Below are 14,959 nucleotides of genomic sequence, written 5' to 3' on the forward strand. Positions count from 1 at the left end.
ATGTATCTTAGTGGGTAAGAGAGCGAGCCACTGACCACACAATTGCTGAGTGTCTCCGTGAAGCCACTTAACAGGCCTGGCCCTTGCAATACTGTGAGATTGTGATGGGGATCCTTTTGTTTGTTTGACTAATGTCTCTCAGAATGCAGCTGCAAAAAGTTAACATATAGCAGATATCCCGAGCATTCCTTAATAGGTTAAAAAACAATGACAAAGATTAATGTTGTCAAACGGCACAAAACAATCCATACTATATAAAGCCTTTCTTCAAAGACAGGGTATTCAGTGGTACTCCAAAAGACGGGCTATAACTAAAGGAAAGACTGGACAAAAAGAAACTGTTTGCTGATGGTGTCTTCACTCCCTGAGTCACAGTGGACATCCACGTTTGTCCATCCTTTCCCCTCCTAAGATGAAGCAACTGTTTGCCTCTTTTTCCGGTTGCTCAGGAATCCAGGTAAGTAACCACTAACACATTCACGCTTGGAAAAAAGCCTGAAGAGGGAAATGGGCTGAACGCTAATCCTCATTGGGTCCATTTGTTCATTCTGCCACCTTGACTTCTCCTAACTCCAAAGACAAAGTACAGAAGGGACCCTGGTGAGGAGGTTTCTGTGCTCTTCCCTGAAGCAAAACGTCCTCCTGTGCTCTTACCACTTCCATAGTAAAAGCAGCTTCACAAGTGGGATCTCTGCACAGGACTTCTAGCCTTTACAGATGCTGATCATTCAGCCTGAGTTTTGGTGCCTTTTCCTGTTTTTTTTTTTTTTTCTTTTTTTCCTTCTACCAAAAAAATCTCAAAAAATAAAATCTAGGCTTCTCCAAGTCTAGGCTCAAAGCAAATTAAGTATCTTTATAGCAAACATTTTTTTTTTAAATCACATTGCATTAATCTCATCATCACGGATGCCATGTTTGGATCCAAACCCGCTCCAGGTTAATCCAACTTTATACACGGCCATTTAGGAATGGGATGGAGGTCATAAGAGAGTTTGAGTGTGATTCTCCAATTGAGAACCTCTTGAGCATTGTTAGGTAATGTAGGCACTTAAAGCAGGAGGTCTAAGCAACTCGACGCAGCATTGCAGAGCCTTCTCTGAAGGGTGCTTTTGAGCTTTCCTTTAGGAATGTCTCAAGTACCATTCCCGACCTCCACCTAGACCTCAGGATGGCCACTCAGAAATTCTTCCCGCACTGCCAGGAAATGGTATGTCAGCTCTGCTTATCCTCTGCAGGGCTAGTCACATTTCAGTGGCAGTGTGGATTCCTGCTCTAATCTAAGTGTCTGGCTGTATACAGTAACTCTTATCTGCAAAACATTGTTAGGCCTATTACAATTTACCCAATATTTACGCCTTATTTTAAAAGAGGATAGTTTGGGTTATTTCTTCTTATTCTTTTTTCTCTTTAGGGCAAAAACCCAAACCAAAAACAAAATAAAATCACTGTTTTCCATGAGTGCCATGAAATGACACTCTGTTCATCTGTTCATAGCAGTGATAAAATATTTCAAAGCGCGGAGCTTAATTTTCTTTCTTAAGATAAAACAAAAAGAAGGGACCCAAGGGGGAGGAGGGAAGGGAAGAGTGTGCTTCGAACAAATGTGGGTCTTTCCAATAAACGCAGCTTTCCCTGACCCCTGCCAGAAGGGTGAGCTGGGGGATCAGAGGGAGACATCATGGGCAGTGGAGTGTGAGCACTTTGTTCAGTTGCCTTAATTTTTATTCATTTTCCAGTCATCTGCTTGGATTTTGCAAACATCTTTACAACATACAAATATAACGTTTTATCGACCGGAATGGATATTGAAGAAATTTTCTCCATCCCTACTCCTGGTGGAACTAAAAAACAAAACAAACAAACAAACGAAATAAAACACAAAACAAACGGAAATATCCCCCTCCCGTCCCCCGTTCCCTAAGCCAGTAAAGCAATGACGACAGCACCTTAACATTGTTCTAATTCCAACGCTATCAGAAGTCGAAAGCAGTAAAACAGAGTACTAACAAGAACGAATATACTTAGTATCTAAAATGTAAACGGAATGTTTTGGTTCAGATTTTTGTTTTTGTTTTGTGTTTTTGTTTTTTGTTTTTTGTTTTTGTTTTTGTCTGTTTTCTGAAAGAGGGACAGTTTATTATCAATTCACAATTAAAGCAGCATGCAATTTATTAATTTTTTTTTTTTTTACTTTTTGTTTTCAATTCTTGGCAACGGCAACAAACCACAACATTATCGAGGAATGTAATGCAGATTTTTAAAGTTGTGCGCAAATGACTGTTTCCTTTCTGGTCATGGATATGTCCAATAAATAGATTGTAGAACCACTGTACTGTATAAACTTCATTTATACATGCAGTTCATAAAATTATTTTTTTCTTAACTGAATAATTTACCCTGTTATGTATATATACAAATAGATAATTTTGTCTCAATATAATCTATACAACATAAATCCACTATCTTCCCCTTTTAATGGTCAGTGTACATACACAGGAAGTGTCTATCCTTATGAACCGCCAGCCAATTCTCTTTTTGCTATCCATAGTAAGCGCCCGAACATACGACTGGGTAGTTCGGCATTGCGAGTTCCAGTGCCTTTTGTCTATGCCCCTGCAGCCTTCCTTTGTGTAACCCATGGGGTTACACTTGGTCTCGTAGAAATATTGCTTCAGTTGGCCTTTTGATACCGGGACTTTCTCCAGGACTGTGACCGTCCCACCCGACATGTCCACTGCAGTCTTTTTATCTGCTGCTGTGACCCACTCGCTAATACTGTCACACACGCTCAGCTCCCCACGGCGGGCAGGGTCGGAGTGGCGCCGAACCCTCATAGACATGTTTGCGGCATCCAGGTAATTTTTGTATTCCTCCAGCAGAAAGAGCAGAGGAGGCTCCAAAGGCACTTGACTGCTGAGCATCACCCGGGAAGTGTACAAGTCCGCATCCTTATGGTTTTCTTCGTTGGGTGGAACCTTTTGGTCCTCATCCAGCAGCTCTTCGATCACGTGTTCAAAAGTGTCAGCTAGCGATGTCGTCATACCTCTCGAACCTGCTCTGGGCCCATTCACGCTCTCCAGAGTCCCATGGGTCCGCACACCTGGATAGGCCAAGTTGCCTTGTCCGTGGACGTTTGCTTCTTTCATGGGCGCAGCCTTCATGCAACCGAAGTATGAAATAACCATAGTAAGGAAAAGGATGGTCATCACTCTTCTCACCTGGTGGAACTGTGGGAAGGAAGCAGACACAGACACAGAACAGGTTAGAGCTTGCTTTTTCGGGGACACCACGCTGATTGTAACACCAGACCACTCTGCAGGGTCAAGGTTCTTTGTTTTTGCTTTTGTTTTCCTTAGTGATCCACTCCAGCTGCAAGGGACACACATCACTGTCAGTCAGTGTGCTTTATGTGGCTTAATATAAACCAGAGATATGCAATGTTTTCCCCAAGATTTACACGTAAGTCTGAGAGTAAATGGTTTCTAAGCAAGTGAACACAATGGTGGTTTCACGGCTCCCACTTCTTCCTGTTTTAGCAGCTTTGGGAGTTTAATTTTTAATGATCTCTGCTCATGCTGTCACCAGAAACACAATCACAAATGTTACTAAGCAACAACTGCAAGTGGAATAGTAATCTTCCTTTCAAGTCAGCAACACAGTCCTTGGGAGGAGTGTGTGACGGAAACAGTAGTGGCTTGAAGGTGGGATGGGTCTCCATAGCCCTGAGGAATCTAAGCAGGAACGGTACAATGAAACAGCAGTCAGCGAGCAGGGAGGGGCCCTTTTCCCTCCATAGGCAACGTTATGGTACACTGGACCACTGTGTTTTGCAGATAAAGAACCTAGAGGCCACACAGGACTTGATTGGTGTCATGAAGAAACTTCAGATTTGGAACTAGAGATTCCATCTATATGGTTCTACTATGTCTGAAAAGATTTTTCTTATTTCCAAACAATTTGTTTTCTTATCTTTCTTTTTTTGTTGTTGTTGTTTTTTGTTTGTTTATTGTTGTTGTTGTTGTTGTTTTGAGACAGAGTCTCTCTGTGTTAGCCTTAGCTGTCCTGGGCTCGCTTTGTGGTTCAGGCTGGCCTCGAATTTACTGTGATCTACCTGCTACTGCCTCCCGAGTGCTGGGATCATTTTCCATAAATTTGTTTTAATGATGTGCGGGAGGCTGATATGAAAACAATGTATCTCTTAAGGAACAGCGGGAATAGTCAGCACTGAAAGCATTCAAGCCAGCACCAGTGCTTTGTACATATAGACGGCAGTCATGACTCCCAACTGTCTGAAGGCATTTACTCTGATGGCTTGCTTTGGCTAACCAAAGAAAGAATTCCACCCCTTTCTCTTTGTGTGTGTGTATGTGGTGTGTGTGTGTGGTGTGTGTGTATGTGTGGTGTGTGTATGTGGTGTGTGTGGTGTGTGTATGTGTGGTGTGTGTGTATATGTGTGTGTGGTGTGTGTGTGTGGTATGTATGTGTGTGTGGTATGTGTGTGTGGTATGTGTGTGTGGTATGTATGTGTGTGTGTATGTGTGGTGTGTGTGTATGTGTGGTGTGTATGTGTGTGTGGTGTGTGGTGTGTATGTATGTGTGGTGTGTGTATGGTGTGTGTGTGTGTGGTGTGTATGTGTGGTGTGTGTGTGTGGTATGTGTGTATGTGTGTGTGTATTGTGGTGTGTGTGTATGTGTGGTGGTGTGTGTGTGTGTGTGTGTGTGTGTGTGTGTGTGTGTGTGTAAAATGTTGATTTGCCGTGCCTTTACAAAGCTGAGTAGTATTTCACACACTTTGGAACTGGCAGCTAGTCCTTTCTGTGCATTTAGAGTTTCCTATGAAGTCTCTTAACTGAACACCACATAGTTAAGGCACTTCCTGTTTGCCAGAATTTAGCTTTGCATCTATAAGCATGCTCTACAACACCAATTAAAATGGAATAACAAGCAAAGTTAAAACATACCTACGGACCAAACCAAGGTTACATCACGTGGTGGAAGACTTCAGAATTACTTACCGGAAGCACTGTGCCCCTTAGCAGAAATGAGTAGCACCCTGCTCACTAACACGCTAACTTCACTTGTACTTTTCAGCTCAAGAACATGGACTTGTAAAGACATACACACACACTACTCATTATGCTGGGTAAATCCACAGGAAAGGAAATGTGCTTCTGCCCATGATGTGTTGCTGAACACAGGAACAACCTACCTCCAGCCACAAAGGCACAATGGAGCAATGGCCCAAGACCCTAGTACGAAAAATCAAAGTTTCTATTTGCCCACTTTTGAAAGAGATAGCATATTCTACTACCAAGAGGCTTTATATCACCCCCAATGCAAATTTCCAAATATATTCACCTTCAGTTTGCATAATGGCAAACACATTCAGAACAGCTTGGGAAGACAGCCTAGCAAGGGGAAGAGGGCAGCAATCCTGTGTGTTACCCCAAATAGGGAGCAGAGAGAGCAGTAAGCAGCACCCGCCATGGGAGTTGTCACCAAAGCGGGACATTCAAGGTCTCCCCAAATCTACACTGACATGAACATTATCTTGAGGTTCTTTTCCTCAGGAGAGAAAGGCACACAACAGTTGCAGACTTCATATACGTTGCACAGCCTCCACACAACAGCCACACCAAGAGGATGTTGCCCAAAGAGCCAGCTCCCCCAAGCAGTCAGACAGGAATGAAAGTGAGAGAGACAGCATTTCACAGTCACAGTGCAGAGGATGGCTTGAGACTAGTGCAGCATTCCTCTGAAGGAGGCTCACAACCCCTCCCTGAGGAGGTTAGGTCCCCTGCCCAAAGACGGTTGTCCTGTTCTATGCAGGACTCCACCACTTGGTAAGCACCTCACCCTCAGCCAAAAGGTCTTGAGCCACTTGCCTCTCTGTGTCCTAGGAGTTGTTGTCGCTGTGTTCTACAGCCTCTCTTTGCAGCCTTTAGCCTGGTGACGATGAGTCAGTAGCAGTTTTTAAATTACTCAGAGGAGAGTAACAACTATTTATGTTTGCTTGCCTGTATGTTTTGTGCTACTGACTAGCAGAAGTGTAATATGAATAATAAGGTTGTTATTGCTAATAAGAGAGCTATAAATTTGCAGAGAGAGAGAGAGAGAGAGAGAGAGAGAGAGAGAGAGAGAGAGAGAGAGAGAGAGAAGAGGGAGAGATACTGACTACTTGGACCACATAGTGATTTTAAGTTAGAAAAACAAACTGGTTTGAAAAAAAAACCAGCACCTGTTAATCCTGCTACTATTTAAAGTTTTAGGAGTATTTTGTATCCAGCACCATTACAGGAATGGATCATGCATGGAGGTTTCTGATCTGGGCATGTGGTACTTATACTACTGAGGGCATCTTCCCTTCCAATACACAAAGTCCACGTTTAAAGAGCTTGAGGGGCTCTTCAGACTTAGGCCAATGGAATAATACATATTTAAACTATTTTATATTGGAGTATGCTTTTCATCTCAGAACTAAGGAGACAGGGACAAGTAGATCTTTGTGAGTTTGAGGCCAGCCTATTCTACGTAGTGGGTTTCATGCCAACCAGGGATGTACAGTGAGGCCCTATCTCATAAATAAATAAATATATATTTCAGTTATCTATAGCACATTGGTGAAGATTTTCCATTACCAGCTATTGTTATACCACATTTCACCAAATCTAAGACACTTTCACTTAAAAGTACACAAGTTTGAGGTAGGAGAGATAGCCATTAAAAGTACTCTTGCAGAGGACCCCGTTCAGTTCCTAGAAACCACATAGAAGCTCATAACAGTAACTCCAGTTCCAGGAGACCCAATGCCCTCTTCTGGCCTCTATGGGCACTGTACACATATGGCACACACACACACACACACACACACACACACACACACAGACAAAACATCCATATATGTTTAAAAACCCACCAATTTATGTTCCACTGAGAATGAAACTATGCTTTCAAACTTTGCTTTTTCAATTTTTCTGACACTGATTTTTTTTTTTTTACTAACAGAGTTCTTTTAGACTTATTTGGACATAATTTATCTTATATAACTTTGGTGCATACACAAAATAGACAAACAAAGGAAATGGGTGATGGCAGTGGTAGTTGTGACTGGCTAGCCAAGAACAGAAAGATGACATCTACAGGAGAATACAATTCAATCTGAAATGTTGAAATACACACACACACACACACACACACACACACACACACACACACACACACGGTGAATTTTAGAAGTAATGAGATGCATATTTAGTAAGCATTTACTAAATGGCTCGAATTACTGAGGCATCTTAGTGACAGAATTAGAAATTTGTTTTATTGCTATTATACTAATTAGCCTTCTAGTGATACCTTTTTTTATATTTAAAAAAGTCTCCTCAGCCTTTCGTGTGTCCCATTTATTGATTTTATTCTGAATGTGCTGATAAGAAAAGTAATTAATGCTTTGTGTATCATCATCTCATCAATTCCATACACAAATTCCAAGCTAACAATTGGCTCCTGAGTAAATATGAGTTGGCTTTCACTCTGAGTCTACACATAGATACTACTCCGTGCTGAGCATCTAAATAGATTCAGTAATTAGCTAGGTGGTAATACACCCAGCCCCACTCCTCTCACACCTTCTGAGTGGTGCTTCAGCAGTCCTTTTGACCTATTTGCTGACAAGGCTTTAGAAAATGCCTTGAAAAGTAACTCAATCCTTTCGGTGAGCATGATGGCATGACCTACTTTGCCTGTCTATTGCATGTTTCCTGCTATGTACCCCAGGATGGACCTGGCTCCAGTCTCAATTCTCCTGCCCCAGCTTCTAAAGTGTTGGGAATATCGACAGGTATCACCATGCCAAGCTGTACTTTATTTTTTTTTTTAAACCGTGGATTCCTGATACTTTGGGTGATCCCGGAGTTGACTAAAATATTCAGAATACAGTTTGGTGTAAAGTTTGATGACATGTTTCCCGTTTAGACTCCAACTCTAGTCGATAAAGGCATTTTTGCCAATGTCTCCATTCAAACCTATGCTCCCAACACTTCTTTCTCCACTACACTGCCACCAAACTTACTCAGTCTTTATTATATCATTTTTTGACTATAATGTCTCCTTGTTGCGTGGGACACCCATTCTTCCCAATCAAACTCCCGACAAAGCACACCTATATTATTCTCTTACACAAAACTTTTCTATGTGATCAGGCCAGGGTCTCTGGGGTCCTTTGTCATCACTAGAAATTATTTGATTTGCTGTGCAAATAGCATTCTCTCCTCTCTATCTCTAGGAAACTGAGTCTTGGTCATCTTTTTCATGACCCTCTTTAAGCACTAAAATTTGCTATACCTACCACCTACTCTAATTACTCCAGCACATAGTGTTTTCTTTATTCTTTTTGATTCTACACTAGTATTGTATTTGATACTTCATGCCCTCCCCATCTGCCATTTAAAAGTATTTACTAGTTATGGCCATTCTTCTGTAAGAAAAAAGTTCTCTAAGGAGAGGGATCATGTCTTATTTCCTCATAATGCTCACAAAGAAAAATTAAAAGTAAGAATCTGTAAATGCCCATTTATGAAGCCAAGCTAAGAGAAAGAAGGGTTCTAATGTCATTTTTCATAAGAAGACATCATTTGAATACACTAAAATTTCTATGTAAAGTATCGGTAACTTTTACTATAATATATATATTAGGCAAATTATAATCACAAATTTTAAACTCTGAGGTTGATGTTTATCACCCACCAAAAACTTCTTGTGTTTTAATGAAACTTTGAGTGATTAAAAAGCAAACAACACTAAAACAGACTGTGCTACATATAGCTGTTTCCTGTGGACCAGTGAATGGGTAGTTGTCAGTGCTGAAAGTAATAGTAATGAGAGCAGAATTTGGCATCTCTGCCACCTAGTAGCCTTTTTGTATTCTTCTAAATTCTTCAGTGCGTGATTTAATACACTGTGTGAGGAAATCATAAAAACTAGTGAGGGTTCCTGCTGTGCTTTGAATATGAAGTGTTCCCTACAGATTTCTGTGTTTAAGGCTCAGTGCTTGGCTGGTATTGCTATTTTGGGAAGTTGTGGGGACTTTAAGAAGTATAGTCTTGTTACAGAAGGCAGTCAATGGGAGACACCTGAGAAGGGTATTCTGTCGTTGGTCCCTTTCTATTTGCTCTCTGGATGCCATAGATGAGAAGCTTCTCTCCACTATGCCCATGCCAGCCATTGGTTGAAACCTTTAGTAAATCTTTATTCCTCCCAACATTTACTCTTAGATACCTCTGATGTCACCAAAAGCCTATACAGCTCAAGATAAGTCTCATCATCCAAAGATAAAAGGGGTCACTTGGTGCTGCTAAATAGCCGATTAGTCTATCTCTGCTTAGATTTACTTTATTGATACTAGTTTTTCCCCCCAAGGCTTAACAACAATCAATTCCACCATACCTATAGAGTTCTAGGAAGACTTTCTTAGCCCCATCTCAGTGAAGTCAATATATTGTGTGCTATATTATCATCGTCAACAACAACAGGGTGAAAAGAAAGGTTAGTTAGAATCATGACTCAGAAGACCTAAAACATCCGACCAGAAGAATGTGCGTGACAGCTTGCTCCTTTACTGCAGTACCACAGTAACCTGTGTTGTGTGAAAGATTACAGAACGCTCATGATCTTCCTCAAATTGCATTGTCACAAAGGGCAGACAGTTAATATGATCCCACAACACAGTTACACTTCTTAGAAGTACTCTGTCAAATGTCACAAAACTAATATATCATTGTCTTCTCACACAAGCCTTTGCTACCAGAACATAATGCCAATTTTAGACTGTTAATCACAGGGAAAAGAAAGGGAATGACAAAGATGGAGCTTATAAAACTTGGGCATCATTTTCTCCAGCCATACATACCACAGAGGCCAACTTTCTAAAGCTAGTACCATAAAGATACCAGTAGAACTGTTTTAAATCTTTGTCATGATTCAGATCTTCCTCTCGTGAGTTGAAGACTTGGTCCTCACACAGCTATGTGTAGAGGTGAAGCTTTTAGTGAATAGATCATGAGGCCTCTGATCTCATTAATGGTATATCCACTGATGGATTAATTAATTAAATTGTCAATGGGGAGAGGTAGGACGTAAGGACTATGTGATTTTCTGTCTTGTAGAGGCCTAGAAGCAGTGGGCCAGCTGAGCATGAAGTGAAACATTTTACGTGTAAGCCAAAATATTTCTTCTTCTTTTAAGTTAGCCATGTTAGAACTAAATTTTCATGGTCAAAATTGAGAAGAATCAAATAACCATACAGGCAAATCTGGAAAATGGCGGTGAGAGCTCTGTCTACTCCTAATCCCTTTGGCTTTTCTATATAAGCATGTAACTAAAGAAAACACAGCTTAATGACAGGGTAGCTCACTTTAGACAGTTCTATAACTAGCAAGGATAACAACAATGTTAATGGAAGATCAATCAATGTTTAATTCTATGATACAGGGCACAAACCTATTAAAACCATATCAATGAAAATCTGTAAAATAACATTAAAATATTTAACTTGCGTCTGATTTTTACCACATCCATATATCAACCTTACTTCTCTTTGTTCAGTTAGAAGAAGAATCTATTTTCTATTTACATGGTCTAAGAAGGAAGTATGACCAATGTGTAATGAGAGAGAGAGAGAGAGAGAGAGAGAGAGAGAGAGAGAGAGAGAGAGAGAGAGAGAGACGGAGGGAGGGAAGGAGGGAGAGAGAATGATCATGATGATCCAGGGAATGAGTAAATAAAATTTTTACAAGAAGAAAGATTCTATTTCCAAATTAAAAAAAAAAGAAATGCTTTGTCAAGATTTCATGGAAGTCAGAGCTCTCTGACTAAGACAGCATTGGATGATGATTGGATGTTGAATGGGTTAGAGGTGACAGAAGGATTGGCGTCCGCATATGAAGAGAAGAGCTGTGGACTGGAGGTGGTAACAAACAAAACCAATCACCCAACTCCACAAGGTTCTAAGGGTGATGACTGAAGAGCCAGAATGAGTTTCTGAGCAAAGAGGGCTGTTTAACGCTGTACCCGGAAGACTTCAAAGAGTGTCAGACTAGAAGAAATAAATGAATTCAATAATTGTACTCCTACTGAATGGTGAGCTCTGAAAATAAATACTACATAGTTGCACATGTAGAATTATGCATCTGCATCAATCTGTTTATTGAAATATGTTTCCAAACGGAAAGTGGTTACAGAGGTAGGCAGCATTAAGAAGCAACCATCAGGAATGTCCCCATTGGCAAGAGAAAGGGACACAGAGAGATGGAGATGGGGAGAAACTACAAACTTTCATTCCAATTATAATTGTGCTAAACTTTGGTTCTATGGCTCAGCACTTTTAATTCAAAGATCTCCAAGTGCTTTGCAAATATTAAGTAATTAAGACTCATAGGACCCAAGAGGTGCAGGTAACTATAATTATCCCCATTTTGTGCTGAAGGAAAGAGGACCAGAGTTTTTAATCAACTCATCCACTCAGTGTGGTTCCCTTGATAGAACAAGGTCAGAACCTAGATTCAGAACCTAGATTCCAGAAGAAGTTTAGCCTTACAATAAAGGTACTAGTTTGTTTCATCCATATCTACATCATTTCCATGTTATTTTCTCATGTATTGCCAAATCAAGAATAACCAAATAAAAAATAAGACAACATTGAAGACACTCACACATTCCTCAAAGAAAATAATTAAAGTTGAGATTCATAATTAAAATGGAAAATATAGTGTTCATTACAGATATTCACCTCCTTAGCTGTATGTCCACTTTACTGAAGCTAATAAGTGATTTTTGAAAACACTATCAAATAATGCAAGTGTTTCAAAACTTTTAGAAATACCTTCAAAATGTAATGTTTAAACTATTTGGGCTCAAGATGTTCAAATACACTTGAGTAAGAGTTAAATTTAGGTATTAATTTGATTGAATAATGTTGCTTGGGGGTGTGATTGTGTTTCCAGAAGAAACTGTCAGAATATTGGTGGATGTAGTGGGAAAGCCTGTCCTCAGTTGTGGGTGGACATGATCCATATCATTGGTTGGTGCTCAGATAGAACAACAAGAGAGGAAGGGCAATTGAATCACTTTCCTCCTGACAACTGTTTTATACTCTTCATTTCCAAGATTCATGGTCATATAAATACAAATTCTGATGCTAGACATCAGACCTACCAGCTCTTTGGACTTGTATGAGTGTATCCTCAGGCTCTCGGGCCTTCAGACATGGACCAAGCCATGCTACAGCGCAACAGGGACTACAGCTTGCGGAAAACCACTTATGGTGCCTCTTTCCCTTCAGAAACATAAATGCTAACTTCTGTAATATGTCTGTGTTCAAACACCTATATCTACATTGGTTCTGTCTCTCTGAAAGCCCTAATATAATTTTCTATAAAATATAGTCTTTGATATCAGAGTATACTAACCCCTGGTTTTTGCATGGCAATAAGTGACACCTTATTTAATGATACTAAAATAACTGAAAAATTTGATGAGTCTGTAGCAATAAGTATAGGTTAGTACCATAAGAAAAATGTGTATTTTTTTCTGAATCATGAATTTGACAGACAAATTTACACATATCTTTGATAGAATACCAGTCTTCTGTTATTTTATTTTACTCCCTTCCCCTGACATAAACAAAATATAAACAATGATTTTTTTCTATTAGTAGGAGACTTACCTTTCTTTTGATGCAAAATGAGACCATCTGTTCCATAGGACAGAGACTGACCCTTCCCCCAGGATTCCTTACCCAGAGTGAGTTGTAGAGTACATTATGTCAACCAGATTCTCTAGCTACTGAACGAGTCAGTAGTTTTTATGTTGGCGCCATTACCACATTATTTGGGGGAAGGTTTGGTTAAAGTATGAACCATAAGTCTTAGTATCAACTGAAATGATCTGTTGGATTTGGGAAAAAGGAATAAAAAATAATCTTATACAAAGATCTGGGTAGAGAACTCTCTACCTTGACATCCTGACCTGAGGCACAGTGGCCACCTTTCCAGAGGTCCCAAGGGCTGCCACTAACAGTGTCTCAGGCAACCTCTTGTTCCTCTTGACCAGTGGAGGTCCCTGGATGCTATAGTCCCCTAGAAAGACCTGTTCATCCCTGCCCTTCTCCTTTACCTAAACAGCACATAACTCTAGCTAACAAGCCTCAGCACCAGGCACTCCTAACATGCTTACATATCAAACATGCATTTCTAAGTATCCTGCAGAGCAGCTATTTTTAATGATAAGACCCAACTGGCAGCTGACAATCAAGAAGTAAAATCTTTTCAAAGTAGGATTTTAGTTTCTTCAGAAGTCCATAAAAGATTTGTTCCCATTCACCAAAGTTAGATTTAACAATGCATTATTTGCCAGAATCTCATATGTGGTAGACAAACATTATTCATTTCAATTAATATGATTAAGTTTTATCAACTCACTCTGTATTACACAACCTATTACCTTATCATATAAACATCATGTGTAGTGACAGATGGTCATCAATTACATGGGTGGAATTTTTAAAATTACCTCATTTTATTTTATCTATATGTGTTTGTTTTGCATGTATGCCTGTCAACCAGTGCATGTCTGGTACCCACAGAGGTCAAAACAGGGCATCCAATTCTCTTAGAACTGGGAAGTTCCAAGGTTGTGAGCCACTGGGGTGCTGGAAATTGAACCCTGGTTCTCTGGAAAAGCATATAGTGCTCTCAATGGCTGAGCCATCTCTATAACCCTATAGGTGGGATTTTTATGGAAGAAAATGATAGCTTTGGAAGTGATGAACACTTCTAAACTAAACTTACAACTAAACTGCACTTAAATATATACTTTTGAATGTACAGAAAAAATTTAAGGTTGAAATTAATTTTATGCAGCCTAAAGTCTCAAACATCAGGTAACATTTTCAATGAACATTTTTAATTGCTTATTAATGCAATTCAAAATGTCAGTAAGGGGCTGAGGAAATGACCGAGTTAATAAAACAATTGTTGCACAAACAGGAGGCTCTGAGTCTGACTCTTCAAAACCCATGTAAAAGACATGTGCACTATATGAGCATTGGTAATTTTAGCATCTCCTACAGGGAGATGACAGGCAGAAACAAGAATCACCCCTACCCACCACCCACTCCCACCAGCCGTAAGTTTCTGAGCCAGCTAGCCTGGTATATACAATAGTGATGAGATCTCATCTCAAAACAAGGTAGAAGGTAAGGCCCATCACTCAGGGCTGTTCTGTGACACTGTGATGCCCATGTACCCACATTCACATTTGTAAATTGGAAGTTAAGCACACACACATTGCACATTGGAACAATAATATAGTAATAATAAAAACTTGTTAAGAAAAATGTTCCAACAAAATAAGAAATTTGTGGCATCTTAAATTAGAGTTTTAAGATATGGAGGTATCTACTCCAACTAAATGAGCCTGTTTTCTCAAAGTGTGCTCAATGACCAAGCTGCATAGGCATCACCAAGAAGCTCATAAGAAATGCAACATGGAAGCTTTCCCTTTCTCCTCCTGAAGGAAAACCTTGGCTCTCTTTTTGCCAGCTGGATTTTCTACTCTGTCCATACCATAGACTATAGAATACCTAATAAATGTGAATCGTTAAATGAGCATTCATAGGGTACCACTGATATAAATCTGGACTGCTGTTCAATTACTAATTTCCCCCCAGTGGTATGAGGCAAATGCAAACACATTTAGCTCTCCTAATCAGTTCACACAGGCTGATACCACCCACTCAACGAGAATCATACTGGAGATGACACGGCTAACTAGATCTGAGAGTAGATTTCCAAGCACTCAGCCAGATGTCAAATTGCTTTCAGCCAGATGTCTCTGGTCCTTTGTGTTCTGAAGTGGTAAAGGAAGAGTCAGAAGTGGAGAGAACTTACCCACTCAGGCAGATTTC

General features: G+C 40.0%; 1 protein-coding gene across 7 annotated transcripts in view; it reads right to left on the reverse strand.

The window, feature by feature from the left end:
- Positions 1-748: 748 nt before the first annotated feature.
- Positions 749-14,959, reverse strand: part of BDNF (brain derived neurotrophic factor) — a 50,007-nt gene continuing 35,796 nt past the window's right edge. For all 7 annotated transcript variants that reach the window (XM_084777642.1, XM_084777641.1, XM_084777645.1 and 4 more), the window contains exon 2: positions 749-3,227. In XM_084777642.1, coding sequence (XP_084633768.1) covers positions 2,460-3,227 — 768 coding nt within the window. In that variant the 3' untranslated portion in view covers positions 749-2,459. The remainder of the gene's footprint in view (positions 3,228-14,959) is intronic.

This window comes from Acomys minous (genome assembly GCF_964271855.1).
Source record: "Acomys minous genome assembly, chromosome: 3".
Lineage (NCBI taxonomy): Eukaryota > Metazoa > Chordata > Mammalia > Rodentia > Muridae > Acomys > Acomys minous.